Source organism: Capricornis sumatraensis, chromosome 13, assembly GCF_032405125.1.
Source record: "Capricornis sumatraensis isolate serow.1 chromosome 13, serow.2, whole genome shotgun sequence".
Taxonomy (NCBI): Eukaryota; Metazoa; Chordata; class Mammalia; order Artiodactyla; family Bovidae; genus Capricornis; species Capricornis sumatraensis.
The window spans coordinates 83,304,368-83,319,764 of NC_091081.1; the positions used below are offsets into that span (position 1 = coordinate 83,304,368).

Consider the following 15,397-nt stretch of genomic DNA (forward strand, 5'->3'; position numbering starts at 1 on the left):
TCCTTGTTTCCAAATTTCTTTTACCTTATATTGGAGACTTTAAGAAAATTTGCAGTTTTTCCAAGAGCCCCTGGACCCAAGGTTTGAGTGTGATTGCTGTGCCCAGTGCGTGGTCTGATGCGGTGTCACGTGTTACCTCTTCCAGATGCGCTCCGGGCCTCGAGTCCGCAAGTGCGTGTGTGTCCCCCTGGCGCAGCCGCCTGCCTGGTGAGAGGGGATCGCGCGTTCGACGTGGGCCGGCCCCAGGAGGGGCTGAAGCTTGTGAGCAATGACAGGTCAGTCTGCGGTTGGCAGGGGCAGTTCTCAGCAAGAGCCTGGCTTTTCAGGGGAGCTGCAAGAATACCCCTTTTCACCAGGGCTTGAGAAAGGCCTTGCCAAGTGACTACTACTTCACACATTCTTATAAACTTACCGGTCATTGCTTGAGTTGCATATTCTTGGTGACTTTCTAATCATTTGTTTCTTAGAGCAGGAACACGTTTATCGTGATGCAGCCAGCATCCATCCATGTGGGTTCCATTTCACGAATTCGCCGCTACCTTAGGGTGTGTTTGAGTGTCTTCCCTGCTTCATCGCCCCTGACATTGGTTTTATGTCCATAGTTTTATCTCTTCTTTAAAAAAAAAACAGTCCTGGAGGGCAAGCGGCAGGAGGGCCACTTTGCCGTTGTCCTTCTGGGTACAGTCTGCTTCCCGACTGGGGTCCGGTGGGCCCCCTAGCCCGCCGTGGGCCCCCTAGCTTCTGGCAGGGGTGGTTCATTTTCTCTTACGGAGCCCTGCATTGACACACGCTCTCCTTCTGACTTGTGTTTGCCCCTGGCTTGGCAGAGAGCTTGCTCTCTCCGGTGGGTCCCACGTGACCACGTCCTGAACTTGGAGCGAGGATTTTTATCCACTCTCTGTTCCCGGAGCCCTTTGGTAGACGTCTCACTGCACCTGCTCCCGTCTGGAACTCGTGGTGTATCAGCGTGTGCAATTATAGACTGCACTCTGTCCCCAGAAAACACTGGCGCGTGACCTAAATTGAAGCATGCTGGGAGATTCCCACATGTGCGAGTGTGTCCGCCTGCCAGGGCCGCCCAAACCGAGTGCTGCAGGATGCCCAGGCAGCTCCTCTAGCTCCCTCTCAGCTCTGGAGGCCGAGGTGTCTGTGGGGGGCGTGGTGGGGGGCTCCTCCTGAGACCCTTGGTCTCAGCTTGTGGACGGCTGCCTCCTCCCCATGTCCCCTTGTGATCTTCCCTCTGTGTGTCTGGGTCCCGAGCCCCTCTCCTTATAAGAACAGCTCTCCTGTCTCAGGGGCCCACTCCAGCGACCTCATCTTCATCCCCTCCTCCAAGGCCCCCCGTGTCCAAACACAGTCATGATGGGGATGCTGGGCATCGGGGGCTTCCGCTTGTGAAATTTGCGGGGACAGAGTTCAGCCTCTCACCCTGTCTTCAGGTGACAAACGGGCACTTCTTCCTGCTGGCAGGGGCTGGAGAGGACTCTCCGGAGAGCGTGGGCATGGAGTGAAAGCCCAAGGTCACCTTCAGAGACCAGGAAGGTCGTCTGTTTTTGGTGCCTCTGTGGCCACGGCCCGCAGCGAGGCCAGTACCATGGACCTTTCCAGGGTCTGTCTGCCTGCCAGTGGGAGGCCATGTGGCCAGTGCTCTGGGCGGTTATCAGGTTTAAAAAAGAAAGTCCTCGGTTTGCACTGAAAAGTTGCCATTTAGAGAGGAAGTGGTCTTGCAGCCTCGTGGGCTGAAAGGCCCTTGGCCAGCTGGGCTGTGTTTGTTTTGTTTTGTTAGATGGTTTATGATTTTGTTCCTTGTCCTCCCGACAGCTTTTCTAAGAACTTCAGTTTACATGGTGATTATTTGGCTCTTTTTTTGGGTTTTGTTTGTTTTTTGAGAAAGTACAGCACTCATTGACGTTCACTTAAATTTTATGTCCCCCAAATGAAAATAAACACGAGTGAGTCTGTCCTGTGGTGTCTTTTATGTCTGTGACCTACATCTGTTCTCCTCTCGCCTGAATGAGGGTGCCGAGGGCAGCATGAAGTGGGCTGTGATGTCCGAGTTGGTCACGCTCACTCTCTCCCCGATGTGTGCATCTCCAGGCTCGTCCTGAGTTACGTGAAGGAAGGGGCCGGCCAGCCAGACTTCTGTGACGGCCACAGCCCGGCGGTGACCATCACGTTCGTGTGCCCATCGGAGCGCAGAGAGGTGAGTGGCTTGACCTGAGCTCTGCACCCCAGCGGCGTTCAGCGGTCCCGCATCCGGGGGTCCCCGTGGGGGAGACGAGCCATCGTGGACGGGGAAGCCAAGTGGGCCCGGGCTAGACCCGGCCATGTGCCGAACGTGCCTGGTTGGCTGTGTACTATTTCGCAATCAGCCCGAGGGGCCTCCGTCTACACCCGTAGGATGGTGTTTTCGTTCAAGGGTCGTGTGGGATGACATCTGATAGTTCAGGGACAGATTTTTTTTTTTAAAAAAAACTTCACAGCAAGGCGGCTGTCAGTAAATATTTGAAAAAAAAAAATGTACATATGATCCTGAACCTGTGGATTTCACGTGTCTGTTGACTGCTTCGGGTGAGGCAAGGTAAAAACGGCTAAGTGGTTTGTAGGAGCATAGTAAGAAACGAGTCGTGCAGATGGCGTGTAGGCCTGGCAGACAGCGCTCTGGGGTTCTGGGGGTGGGTACCAGTGTAGGGGAAACGAGGGCCCGAAGGGAGATTCCTGCAGCCTCGAGAAGCGCGTTCGCCCCCTCACCTGCGTGCCCGCCCCCTGCCCACGGGCAGATTGATGACTCGCTGTTTACTCAAATTCCAGTGCCCGCTGTAAACTCCTTGAGGGTAGGGCCTTGCATCTGCTGTGTCCTTGGGCCCCGGGCCAGCGCAGTCCCTCAGGTCCTTTGCTGCTTAAGTGTCTTTGCAGATGGCAGTGCTGCTGAAGGGAGGCGTCCCCAGGGAGGAAGGGTAGGGCTTTCCTCCAATTTATTTCTGCCTGTCCTCCCCGCAAAATGAAGTAGGAGGAACGGAATTCTTTTGCCAAAGAATGTCCTCCCCCAAACAAACGTGGAATTTGCTCTGCTTTCTGGCTGGCAGCTGGCCGTTTTGTATGTGTGTGTGTTGCGGGTTGGGGGGGTGTGGAGAATGAGACTACAGTGCGGGTCCAGCCAGACTTCCGGGGCTGCGTGGTGTCAACTCAGCCAAGACCAGGCGGGCCAGTAAACGACGCCGGTCCCGAATGTGATCGTGAGGAGTGTCATTTATACTTTTTTTTTGCATGTATTTGTGTATTTCTTCTTTCCATCATACAAGTGGGAATCAGAATTAGGGAGATGCTCTAAGGTGGCCGTGGTCTCGGTGTTTCCCCCTCTGATCTGTGCTGCGTCCAGCGAGCCTCATTCCACACTCTCACGGGGAAGACAGTGGAGAGTGCCCCTCCCTTCTCCATGGGACATGAGGCAGTCGAGGCTGGTGTGTCCTCCATGGAGCTTATGAGGTTCTGTGTCCAGCCTGACTGTCGCCTGGGCAGAGCTTGGGTGACTTAGGCCCGGGGCCCTTAATACTTAGAAGGTTTATTGAAGCATTTTCACCGGCTCATTAAATGCTTTTAGAAGCTGGAACTTTAGTAAAACGTTCACCTTGTCACATAAATCTCTTTTAGAAAGCTTTACTTGAATTTACATACTGTAAAAATTCGCCCAGCCTAAGTGCAGTTTAATGGTTATTAGTGCGCTAACCGAATTGCACAATTATCGCCTCAGAACTTTTCCATCACCCAGAGAAGCCTCGTGCCCAGCCACCATCACCCCCTGCTCACCCAGCCTTGGCCGCCACCGCGAGCCCCGCCTCTGCCCCTCGGCCTCTGCCTTCCCCGACCTCCCACGTACGTGGAGTCACACGGCCTTGGGCATCCGGCTGCTCTCGCTCAGCGCTCAGTCCATATCTCTGTTTGTTTGTCCGGCTGCCCTCAGCCAAGGGGTTAGTTGGGGCATCGATTTCCTGAGTAAGCGGTCGGGGCTGGACTTGGACCTCTGCAGCTTGTTGGCCACGTGATGGTGAAACTGGCATTGGGCCCCATGTCTGGCACTCAGCAGGTGTTCAGTAAGCGTTGGCAGCATGAGGTGCCCAGAGGCAGCACAGCTGCACCTGATGCCAGGGCCGGGGAGAGGACCACTCCTCCAGGGACGTCAGAGCGTGGCACTGCGTCCCTGTTCACAGTGACTTCCTGCTCAGCACCCATCCCAGAGGGTGGGCTTGTGGGTGGGGTGACAGCCTGGCCTCACCCGGGAGCAAAACTGATCTGAGTACACGTGAAGCCTGCCCAAGACCCTGTGGACATTCCTAGGAAGGGGCTAGGGACCATCTCCCTGTGGATATTCATAAGAGGGGGCTAGGGACTGTCTCCCCCATGGACATTCAGAAGAGGGGGCTAGGGACCGTGTCCCCCTTGGACATTCATAAGAGGGGTTAGGGACTGTCTCCCCCGTGGACTTTCATAAGAGAGGGCTAGGGACTGTCTCCTCCACGGACATTCATAAGAGGGGCTAGGGACCGTCTCCCTGTGGACATTCCTTGGAGGGTCTAGGGACCGTCTACCCCATGGACGTTCATAAGAGGGGTCTAGGGACCATCTCCCCTGTGGACATGCCTAGGAGGGGCTAGGGCCTGTCTCCCCAGGTGCGCGCAGATGCAGTGATTTCCACCCCCCTGGAGGGGCCGTCCATCTGGCGCCTGTGACAGAAAGGAGTGGACAGACCACAGGCCCTTCACACATGGTGACTGCTAGCCAGGGGCGTGGTGAGGCAGGGGAGACTGCGTTCAGGGCGGGTTCCCAGGCTGAAGTTTGCATGTGACTCTGAAAGGGACCGGAAGAGCCGCAGAGAAGCGGAGTTGTCACCAGTCAAATCGTCACAATCCGTTAGGGGCTGTGGCGGTACTAGAATGAGAACAACGTTAAAACCCCAGTAGCACACCCTTGAGCTTTTCCGCAAGCAGAGAAACTCTGTCTGCATTTGAGCCGTGTGAATAAAATGAATCTTTCTCCCTTTTTCTCCGGGTTTGTGGCAGGGCACCATTCCCAAGCTTACGGCGAAATCCAACTGCCGCTTTGAGATCGAGTGGGTCACCGAGTACGCCTGCCACAGGGATTACCTGGAAAGCCAGAGCTGCTCCCTGAGCAGCGCGCAGCATGATGTGGCTGTCGACCTCCAGCCGCTGAGTCGGGTGGGAGGTGAGTGGGGGGGCCCTGAGGGCCGGGAGGGGCCCTGGGCTGAGCACTCCCTGCCCCGGGGTGGGCGCTGCAGGTCAGACGGGAGGAGGCTGTGCTCTCCCAGGCTTGTGCGCGTCGTGAAGCCCCTTCTCGTGTGTCCCCCTTTCCTCAACCTCAGACTCCTTGTTCTACACTTCGGAGGCGGACGAGTATACATATTATTTGAGCATCTGCGGAGGAAGCCAAGTGCCCATCTGTAATAAGAAAGATGCTGCGGTGTGCCAAGTGAAAAAGGCAGATTCCACTCAAGTCAAAGTGGCCGGGAGACCCCAGAACCTGACCCTCCGGTGCGTACAGCCCCCGTGTGACTCTCAAGGGCATCCTGCATGTCCCTGTGAAGCCTAACATGCTCCCTTGCCAGCCGCCTGCTTCCGTTTTCCACAGGGAAGTCAGCTAAGCGCAGGAAAGTCAGCTAAGCTGGCATTTTTTTTCTTGCTTGAGTCAGGCAAGTGCCGTTCGTTGCTGACCCAGGTGGATGTTTTTCCTAGCTTTACAGTACAAGTGCTTCTGTTAGTACGGTTTGTTTTATAATCTGTTGTCTGTAGGGAACTGTACTGTAGCAAAGTTACTTGATTAGTTGATATGGCTTTTGCGTTTTACAGCTTATGTTTCTTAGAAGTTTTGAGTTTTCTCTGGCGGTTTGAGAAATCTGAAACACCACTGGCATCACACCCAAGAGTTGAACAACCAGGCGAATGCATTCAGGACAATTCTCCTGACCCCTGAAGTCAGGAGTTACCTTCACAAAAGCTTTTATCAAAGCGTTAGTTCTCTGAAATTATCATCCGGGGTCCCTCTGTCATACTTTCTGTGGCAGTTGCTGGTAGAGCTGTGTCTTCTTGGGCATAAATTATTTTGTACGGAACCCCAAAATGAGAGCAGAAGAATCCCCATGTTCCCAGTAGAACCTTTCTCGCTTTCATCCAGCCAGTTATCACTTTGAAGTGAGAGGATGACAAGCGCATCCATTTGGAACTCTTTTTCTCTGGACGATCCTGCCCCAGACGGCGGGAGTGTGTCCCCTGCTGTTTGCGTCTGTGCTGGTCTGTGGATGGTGTGCAAAAGTCTTAATGTAGAAATGCTTAGACGTTCAAGTTTCTTTCTTGTTTCTACCAAACGTGTGTGTGCGTATGTTACAAAAACCTAGGTACTCAGACGGAGACCTCACCTTGATCTATTTCGGGGGTGAGGAGTGCAGCTCCGGCTTCCAGCGGATGAGTGTCATCAACTTCGAGTGCAATCAGACAGCAGGTGAGTGCGCTTGAGACAGTGGCAGCCGTGCGTCAGTGGGCCGGGTGCGTGGAGGCAGAGGGGTGGGGGGTGGTCAGACCTTCTCCTGCAGATGGGGCCCCATAAGGCCCCCTCTGTGGTAGCGGGCAGGAGGACCCCCACCCCCCCCTGCCAGCGGTGGACACACACGTCCTGTTTCCATGTTCTGTTTGTTCTGGGAGTGGGCCCGGCATTGGGCTCACCGGGAAAGCCTTTCTGTCCCGCATTCAGCTCTCGCTGGAGTGTGGACGGAGCTTGTGGGCTGGGCTGCTCACCACCTTCTGGTGGGTTGTCACCCAATAACTCTGCTTCCAGGAAACAAGTTTCTAGGTGACCCTTTCTGCAGTTGGTTGCCCTGCTATAGAGGTTGGATTCCGGGGATTGTAAGAGGCCACAGGGCAGCTTTAAGTGGAGTGGAGGGCTTCCCTGGGGGCTCAGATGGTAAAGAATCAGCCTGTGATACAGGAGACTTGGGTTTGATCCCTGGGTTGGGAAGATCCCCTGGAGGAGGGAATGGCAGCCCACTCTGGTATTCTTGCCTGGAGAATCCCGTGGACAGAGGAGCCTGCTGGGCTACAGTCCATGGGGTCCACGACTGAGCGGCTAACACCCTGAGTCTTTCTAAGCGACTGAGAAGCTTCCTCGAGGCCACCATGGCGCTGCCGTTTCCTCCACGCGGTTGGGGTCTGTTGAGAGGTGATGGGGGTCTCACCCTCATCAGAGCACCATCCTTTCCCAGGCCCCCCAAACGGCGACCTCCCCTGCTTCTCTGCGTGCTGGCCGGGCCTCAGCCCAGAGCTGCAGCCTGGGAACCACCCGAGTCCGGCCCTATCCGCATAGCCGGCCAGCTCGCCCCATCCCTCCACCCCGAGGGGCCCCTGGCTCCTCCCTCTGTTTGTTTTGTGCGTTCCCATGGAAGAGCTTTAACCTTCTGGTCCTGGGGCAGGTTCTTACGTGATTTACTGGGGGTCTGGGAGAGGCAGCCGTGCGTGGCGGGAGCCGAGCTTTAGAGGCAGATGTCTGAAGGTGAACGCGGGCAGGAGAGGGGGTGACTCGCCCCCGGGGCCCAAGCAGAGACTCACCTGGCATGAAGCAGGTGGGAGGGCGTCAGGGCGCTCCTCAGTTCCCATTGGCCCCCGCCGCCGTCCCCATGGTTCACGGCCCTGCTTGTGGTCTGTCAGCCCCCCTTACCCCCCACGCACGTCCTGGTCTTCACGTTGGAGTCGTGTTCTCAGTTGATTCTTTGAACACGTCTTACTGATTCCTGTCTGCGAGGCCTGGGGACGCCTTGATGGCTGAGAGCTCTATGGGTGTGTGCAGAGCAGAGGCAGGGCGAGAATGGTGCCGGGGACCGCAGTGCAGGGTGGTGCGGGCAGGGTCAGGGCGCCTGGCAAGGTCTGTCGCTGGGGGCCTGTGTCAGGAGGAAGGTGCCCAGGTCAGTGGGCTGGTGTCTGGGTCTTCCCTGAGGACTAGGAGGTGCTGTGTGGATGAGGCGTATGGGACAGTGCGGGGCTGAGCCAGGCGCCAAAGATGGGGGCCAAGGGGCTGACGCTCGTAGCAGGAGGAGCAGCTCGTGCAGAGGTGGGCATCGGGGTGGCCGTGAGCAGGTCAGAGCCGAAGGCCCCAACCCTGGCTAAAGAGAGTGTGGGGGGCACTGTGGGGATCTCATGTCCTGCGGAGGGTTTGGACTCTGTCTAGAAACCAGTGTACAGGGGCTGGTTGATGGTGGGGGGGGGGAAGTGGGACACACATCTGGCTTGGGTGCGGCCTCTGGATCTGTCTCCCTCCTGCTGGAAGGCCCCGAGGCCCTCCCCAGATTCTCCATCCCTCTGCCGTCATCCCCAGCTCCTCTGGGCCCTCAGGAGGCCCTCTTCGAAGTCCACCCCTTCCTCTTCTCCTGGGCCCCCCGGGAAAGGCAGCCTCCTCCCTGCCCCCAAGCCCCCCACCCAGACCCTCGGGTGGCCTGCCCCCACCCTGGCCGGGTGGGCGGCTCTGCTGCGGGCGCCCTGTGTGGGCCAGGGCCCCCCCCCCCCCCCCGCCCGGTCGCTGCCGCCTCCGGCCGTGCGTCTGCGCTTTTTATTAATGACTTGGCTGAGGTGGTCGGGAATGCGCTGATCTCATCTGGGCACGTTGGGAGGATCGAATGATCACCCCCGAAGACCGCAGGAGGATGTTGAGGAGGGCCCCTGGTCAGGGACTCCCAGGAAAGACCCGGGAGTCGTGCCAGGAAGCTTGAGAGCCCAAGTGGGCTGGAGACTGGAAAAACGATTAGAGGTCATTCTTTTTTTTTTTCCCTTTTTGTTAGGAAAGTTTTCGAATCTATAAGTAGAAGGAACATTATGATGAAAACTTACATGCCTACTCCTCAGGCTAAACAGTCGTTAATGTTTTACCAAATTTGCTCCACGTTTATACGCTCCATCACATCAGCGATGGATCATAACGCTGCACCCCGACTCCGAGAGAGGACATTCATTCACGTAACCTTGGTGCCAAAGAGCTGGCAAGGTGAACGGTGATGCTCTAATCCTGAAGACACTTGTCTTCCTAGGTTCATTTTGTTGCGACTGGTGACACAGAGACCCAACCTGGAGACTTTTAGATGTTTTTGTGGGAGACTTTGAGCCCCTTTCAGGCTGGAGTTGGATTATGAAATATTTAAAGCTCCTTCCAACTCTGTAATTTGGAGCTAACTATATGTACTGTACTGCTGCTGCTGCTGCTAAGTCGCTTCAGTCGTGTCCAACTCTGTGCAACCCCATAGACGGCAGCCCACCAGGCTCCCCTGTCCCTGGGATTCTCCAAGCAAGAGCACTGGATTGGGTTGCCATTTCCTTCTCCAATGTATGAAACTGTGTGTAGTCTAAAATTATTTCACTGTTGCTTTATTTGAGTTTAAGTTTAGAGAACTTAGAGAAGAGAAGCCCTTAGTGGAGTCTCATGTTTATTGGATAAACGTAATAATGTATTTTTTGCATGTTTGAATGGGTGTTAATTGGCCACGGAATCTTGTGAAGGGTGGTTTATAGTTCAGCTTGGATTTCCAGGAATTATTTAGGCTTATGAGTTGAGGGCGGAGAAGGCAATGGCACCCCACTCCAGTACTCTTGTCTGGAAAATCCCATGGACGGAGGAGCCTGGTGGGCTGTAGTCCATGGGGTCGCTAAGAGTCGGACATGACTGAGTGACTTCACTTTCACTTTTCACTTTCATGCATTGGAGAAGGAAATGGCAACCCACTCCAGTGTTCTTACCTGGAGAATCCCAGGGACGGGGGAGCCTGGTGGGCTGCCGTCTATGGGGTCGCACAGAGTCGGACACGACTGAGGCGACTTAGCAGCAGCAGCAGCATGAGTTTAGGGTTTCCTGCTTTTCAAGACACAGAGGTGCATAAGTTTCTTCCTTCCATCCATGATGTATTTTCTTTACCATTTGTTTCAATAACTTAACATCTCGTTTGATGTAATAGATCTTATTATTGGTGATCCTGTCAAACTAGGACATTAGACTGTTTTGCGGGGAGGAGTTTCGTTAGCCTGGGCTAGTAACACACCATCCACAAATCCAAGGGGCAGGTGATCACATTGAAGACGTCGTTTCTCTAGTCTCCGTGCAGGTCTCAGGGGCCTCTGCTCTGTGCGGTTGCTTGGAGACAGTGCATTTTCTACCTTGTATTGCTGCTGTCTGTGGTTGTGGCCTCAAGATTCCACAAAGGATGGGAACTGCAGTTTTTTTTTTTTTTTTTAAATTTAATGGGCCAGAACTAAGAGACCTGACCCAACTTCAAAGGCTGGGAGGCAGGAAATGTGGTTGAGCTGTGTGCCCTGAGGGAAGGTTGAACCGGTCTGGCGAGTGGGCAGCCCCGTCTCTGTCGGGGCAGAGGAGGAATGGGGCGGGTCCCCGGCTACGGAGGGAAGAGTCCGCTTCGCCTCCCGCTGGTCGTGGAGGCCACATACCCTGAGGCCGCGTAAAGGGTGTGCTGGGAATGAACCTGTGCAGGTGGGATACCCAGGAAGCTTTTGGAATTGCGTGGCGAGCACTGATGGAGAGATTACAGAAAGTCACCCTGATCCCGCTGGTGGGTGGAAACCCATAGGAAAATAGCGGTGCTGGAGGCAAGGCCATTGTGTGTTTAAAAAGCCACATGGTCTGAATGAACGAGTCATTTATTTTAATATGTTAAATTATCCGACTTGTTTGTAATAGTTGTATAAGAATTGTAAGAATGAACCTAGTTTTATGTGTTTGAACCTAAAACCAACCAAACAAAAGAAACGTAGATTGGTAGTGAGGAGTCTTAGTTTTCTATTCTCTAAAAGTTCTCCGAGGAGTTAAATAAGAATGCAGGTCAGGGGCAGGCCGGCCAGTGGTTATTTAAATTTTACTTAAAATGGACTCTCCCTGTGGATCATTAGGGCGTTTCAGATGCAAACCTAGCTCCTAAGGGAGGATGACCCTAGAACCATTCACAGTACTATTGGTATTTAATCGTCTGTGAAGTTATCTGGTAAAAGAAAAACACTCTGAATGCCTCAGGTTTTCAGGAAACACAAATCTTTTCTGATTCGTGAAATACTGATCCAGCGGGGAGCAGTGTAAACCTTGTGGGTGGATTGGGGGCTCAGGAGCATTGAAAAAAGCTGGAGGAGCTTCACTGGGGGGCTTCACATGGGGGGCATCGTTGTCCCAGCTAGAGAGGGTGGGCTCTGTGTTGTTGGTAAGGAGGTTGGGAGCTCTGGTTCTTAGGGAGAACAGCTTAGGGTACTTAAAAAAAAAAAGTTCGAAAAACAGAAGAAAGAAAAAACCCCGTAGTAGCGCAGGGAAGTACTGCTGCTTTGCGGCTCTGAGTCTGGCTCTGGGGCCAGACCGTCTGGGTTTGATTTCTGGCTTTCTAGCTCTGGAGCCATAGGCAAACTACTTAGCCCTCCTAAATCTCCAGAACGGGGCTGAAACTGTCCTCGTGCTACAGGGTGTGAAGGATGAAATCCTTGGATGGATACGGAGCCCTTAACGCAGACCACGTTGTTTGCCACCCAGCCCGGCAGAGAACGCTGGGCTTAGCCCTGCCCACCTTGGCTTGAGCTCCGTGTGCAACTAGCCGCTGTTGCTGGTGTTACAGCTGCGACGATTATATTATTAAAGATTTAATAGAAGTTGCAATTGAAGCAGCGTTCACTCTTGGTGCAAAATATTATCTCCCTTTTCGTTAGAACATTGTTCTCTTCAGGGCACTGAACCTTAAGAAAGGCAAGTCGTGCAGGAGGTCCAGAGGAGGATTATTAAACCATCAAGGGTGGAAAACTGGCCGTTGTGCCAGCAGCGCACTAGCTCGGAAAGGCAAGGGGATAGAATTTCTCGTTGGGGAAAAGTCAACAGGGTTTGCAGAATCCCAGGCTACGTGGACCAGGGAAACTGGCTTGCAGGGAGGGCTGATGGATTGGAGGACAATTTTAGAGGCCCACGCGTACCCGAGTCCCCAGGATTTGGGATGCTGGCCCCTCTGGGAGTGAGGTTACTAGACCTGAGTGCCCTTCAGCTGGGGGTGAGGGGAGGCCCAGACCTCATCAGACCTTATCTCTCTTCTCTGCTCATTTCAGGGACGAGTCCCTGGGGACTTGTCCTGCTCACAAGCACATCGTTAAGACTGTGATGGTCCTGGAACCGGAGTGACGCCCTGGTCTGACTTAAAAGGGTGTTTATGAGCCTCTGGGAAGCTGACTGCAGGCCGTGAGCTGCCTAGCACTGCCCGGGGGCTCACACCCATTGAAAACACCCTGCAGTCCTGTTGAGGCCATCCTCCTGAGATGAAAGGGGCACAAGGCTGACCGCAGGGGTTCTGCCTGAGACACTCTGGCCTGGGCTCCCTCTTATCTCTGGGGCTGGAGCCCTGAGCTTGTTTGCCTGCTTGCCTGCCCCCGGGGGTCCGTCCTGTGTGCCATCGGGCGGTCCTGGCGTCTCTCACATCGTGGGCGCTGTCTCCCTTTCGGCCTGATGCAGGTAACAACGGCAGAGGGGCTCCTGTGTTCACCGGGGAGGTGGACTGCACCTACTTCTTCACGTGGGACACGAAGTACGCCTGCGTGCACGAGAAGGAGGCCCTGCTGTGCAGCGTCTCCGACGGGAAACAGCGCTTCGACCTATCGGCGCTGGCCCGGCACTCAGGTAGGCGGCCGGAGGTGCACAAGAACCTTCCCTCTCGCCTCCTGCCCCTCCAGCGTGGTTGGAAATGCTGTTACTGTTCTCTTTGTCAACTGATCGTATCCCAGCCCTTCCTCCCTTCTCACGGAGCAACATGAATTATCAGAGGTGACACTGACTCAGGAGGTGAGATATCTGAATTTGAGGTCAGCGTTATTGTTCCCAGTTGGAGTGCCTTGGGCTCCTTTTATCATAGTTTAGTGAAAAAACGACCAAGTGCCTTCTGTGTGCCAGGCCTTGTATTTTGTGATTAGAAACTTTTTTTTTTTTTTTAACTCTTGTTGCTGAGAAGGTAGATCTTAAAAATTCTCACCACACATACAGAAATTGCTAGTTTCTTGTGATGAATGTTTATCTACACTACTGAGGTGTTCATTTCACAGTGTATACATATATGGAGTTGTGTTGTATATCTACAGCCAGCATGTGGCTTCCCAGGTGGTGCTAGTGGTGAGGAATCCACCTGCCCATGCAGGAGACCTAAGAGACGTGGGTTCGTTCCCTGGGTCGGGAAGGTCCCCCTGGAGGAGGGCGTGACAACGCATTCCAGTGTTCTTGCCTGGAGAATCCCCGTGGACAGAGGAGCCTGGCGGGCTGCAGTCCATGGGGGTGGCAAAGAGTCAGACAGGACTGAGAGACTCAGCTCAGCATGGCACAGCACCGACGAGTTGCCCCTGTCACAGGGGATAGCACGTGACATGCAGGGTGGCCTGAAGCTGCATAATCACCAGCTGCTATGGGAACGATGACTCATGTGTTCTGAGCCCCCGCTGCTGAGGGCCGCTTTACGTTGGAAGGAGGATCCCTCTGTTGTGGGTGCTAGTCAGGGAACATGAGCCCCATCGCAGATGCCCTCAGGTAGTGGATTGCCCCGGGAGTTACCATCCCTGTGCTCTTGTGGTTCAGCACCTCTGAGCCGCGGGCCTGGGGCTGTGGTTCCCTTCTGTAGGCTGGTGGAGAGGTTGGCCTTCTGTCTGCTGGGTGGGTAGGGCTCTCTGCTCTACTCAGACCGGGGTGCGAGGCCTCTGCTGCCACATCCAGCTGTGTTGACTCAAGCAGCTTGCCCTCCTCCTCCTCCCCCAGTTTTTCCTTGCTGTAAACTGAGTGCTGCTTTCTAATCCCTCTCTTCACTTTCCTTTTTTTTTTTTTTTTTGTAACCATCCCTCTGTCCAAGGCCTAGCCTGAGGTCTGTGAAGGATGCAGAGATGTGTTCAAGCTCAGCTGACTTTGGCCCCCCTCTCTGGTTCCGTGAATAATCAGTCCTGAATATTCTTTGGAAGGACTGACATTGAAACTGAAACTCCAGTCCTTTGGCCACCTGCTGCAAAGAACTGACTCATTGGAAAAGACCCTGATGCTGGGAAAGATAGAAGGCGGGAGGAGAAGGGGACGACAGAGGATGAGATGGTTGGATGGAATCACTGACTCAATGGACATGAGTTTGAATAGGCTCTGGGAGTTGGTGATGGACAGGGAGGCCTGGCGTGCTGCAGTCCATGGGGTCGCAAAGAGTTGGACACGACTGAGTGACTGAACTGAAGTGGTTCTTTGGGAGCAGGGTGTTTTTGTGTAGCGTTTGCACCCAGGTAATTGAGATGCTGTGAAGTGAGAGCTAAAATCCTTCCCTGATAGTTAGATGTCCTTCTGCGTGAAGGCCCCTCAGCCCTCCCACTGCAGCTTTCAGAACCGTTTGTCCTTGTTTAGCAAGTGGTCCTTCCAGGTTGCTGACAGCCCTGTGTAGTGAGTGGGTTGTGCTCCCGCTGATGAGGGGTTTTCGCTGTAAACCCCGGACTCCAGTCTGTGCAGGAGCATCCTCCGTGTGTACGTCCGTCTTCCCTCCCGGTCCTCAGTGATGTCTGCGGGGGCTGTTTGGGGACGGTCTGCCTTTGACTTGCTCTCTGCTCTCAGCCCCTGTTGCTTCTACCTCTGTGGATGTTTTCTGTTCAAACATGACTGGGTCGTGAACGGTTTTGAGTTCAGGGACCACCCATGTCTCGTTTATCTTCTGGGGGCCCGTAGTGCTAACCTCCGGGCTGGGTCTGCCTTATCTGTGGTCTGGAGGCAGATGCGTCGCCCGTGGCCTGCGCCTGCCAGGTCCCAGCGCTGGCGCCTGGCTCTGCTTTTCAGGTTTTTGATTTCAGACTCTGAGGCATGGGAGAACTTTTGCTGTTTAATCCTCAGGTCGTCCCGGTAAGCTCCCTCTTCTGAGGAGCTCTTTGGGGCTGGTTTGTTACTGTCACGTTCAAAACAAGCCTAAGATTCCCCCTGTGTGTCTGTGCTTTCAGCCTGCCCAGGTCCAGAGATGTGAGAGCCTGTTTAGTGACCACGGGCCTTTACCTTCCGCTTCATCACCGTCTGTGGTGTGACTCACACAGGAAAGCAATCACTGCCTAGGGCTAGAAAAAGCTTTTTTTTTTTTTTCTCTCGGTTACAGAACTGGAACAAAATTGGGAAGCTGTGGATGGCAGTCAGAGGGAAGCGGAAAAGAAGCACTTCTTCATCAACATCTGCCACAGGGTCCTGCAGACGGGCCAGGCACGGGGCTGCCCCGAAGACGCGGCCGTGTGTGCCGTGGGTGAGTGGGGCCCTGTGGTGAGCCGTGCCTGTGCGTGCAGGCAGAGCTGGGCTGCATCCAGGCTGGAGGGAATGAAGATGAGCTTCCTGTGGCTCG

General features: G+C 54.5%; 1 protein-coding gene across 1 annotated transcript in view; it reads left to right on the forward strand.

Annotated features, from left to right (window-relative positions):
* The window catches only part of IGF2R (insulin like growth factor 2 receptor), a 102,565-nt gene that overhangs the window by 36,362 nt on the left and 50,806 nt on the right, over window positions 1-15,397 (forward strand). Inside the window, 7 exon segments of the mRNA XM_068984901.1 lie at window positions 146-275; window positions 2,098-2,203; window positions 5,058-5,220; window positions 5,378-5,546; window positions 6,407-6,510; window positions 12,526-12,690; window positions 15,161-15,301. Coding sequence (XP_068841002.1) covers window positions 146-275; window positions 2,098-2,203; window positions 5,058-5,220; window positions 5,378-5,546; window positions 6,407-6,510; window positions 12,526-12,690; window positions 15,161-15,301 — 978 coding nt within the window.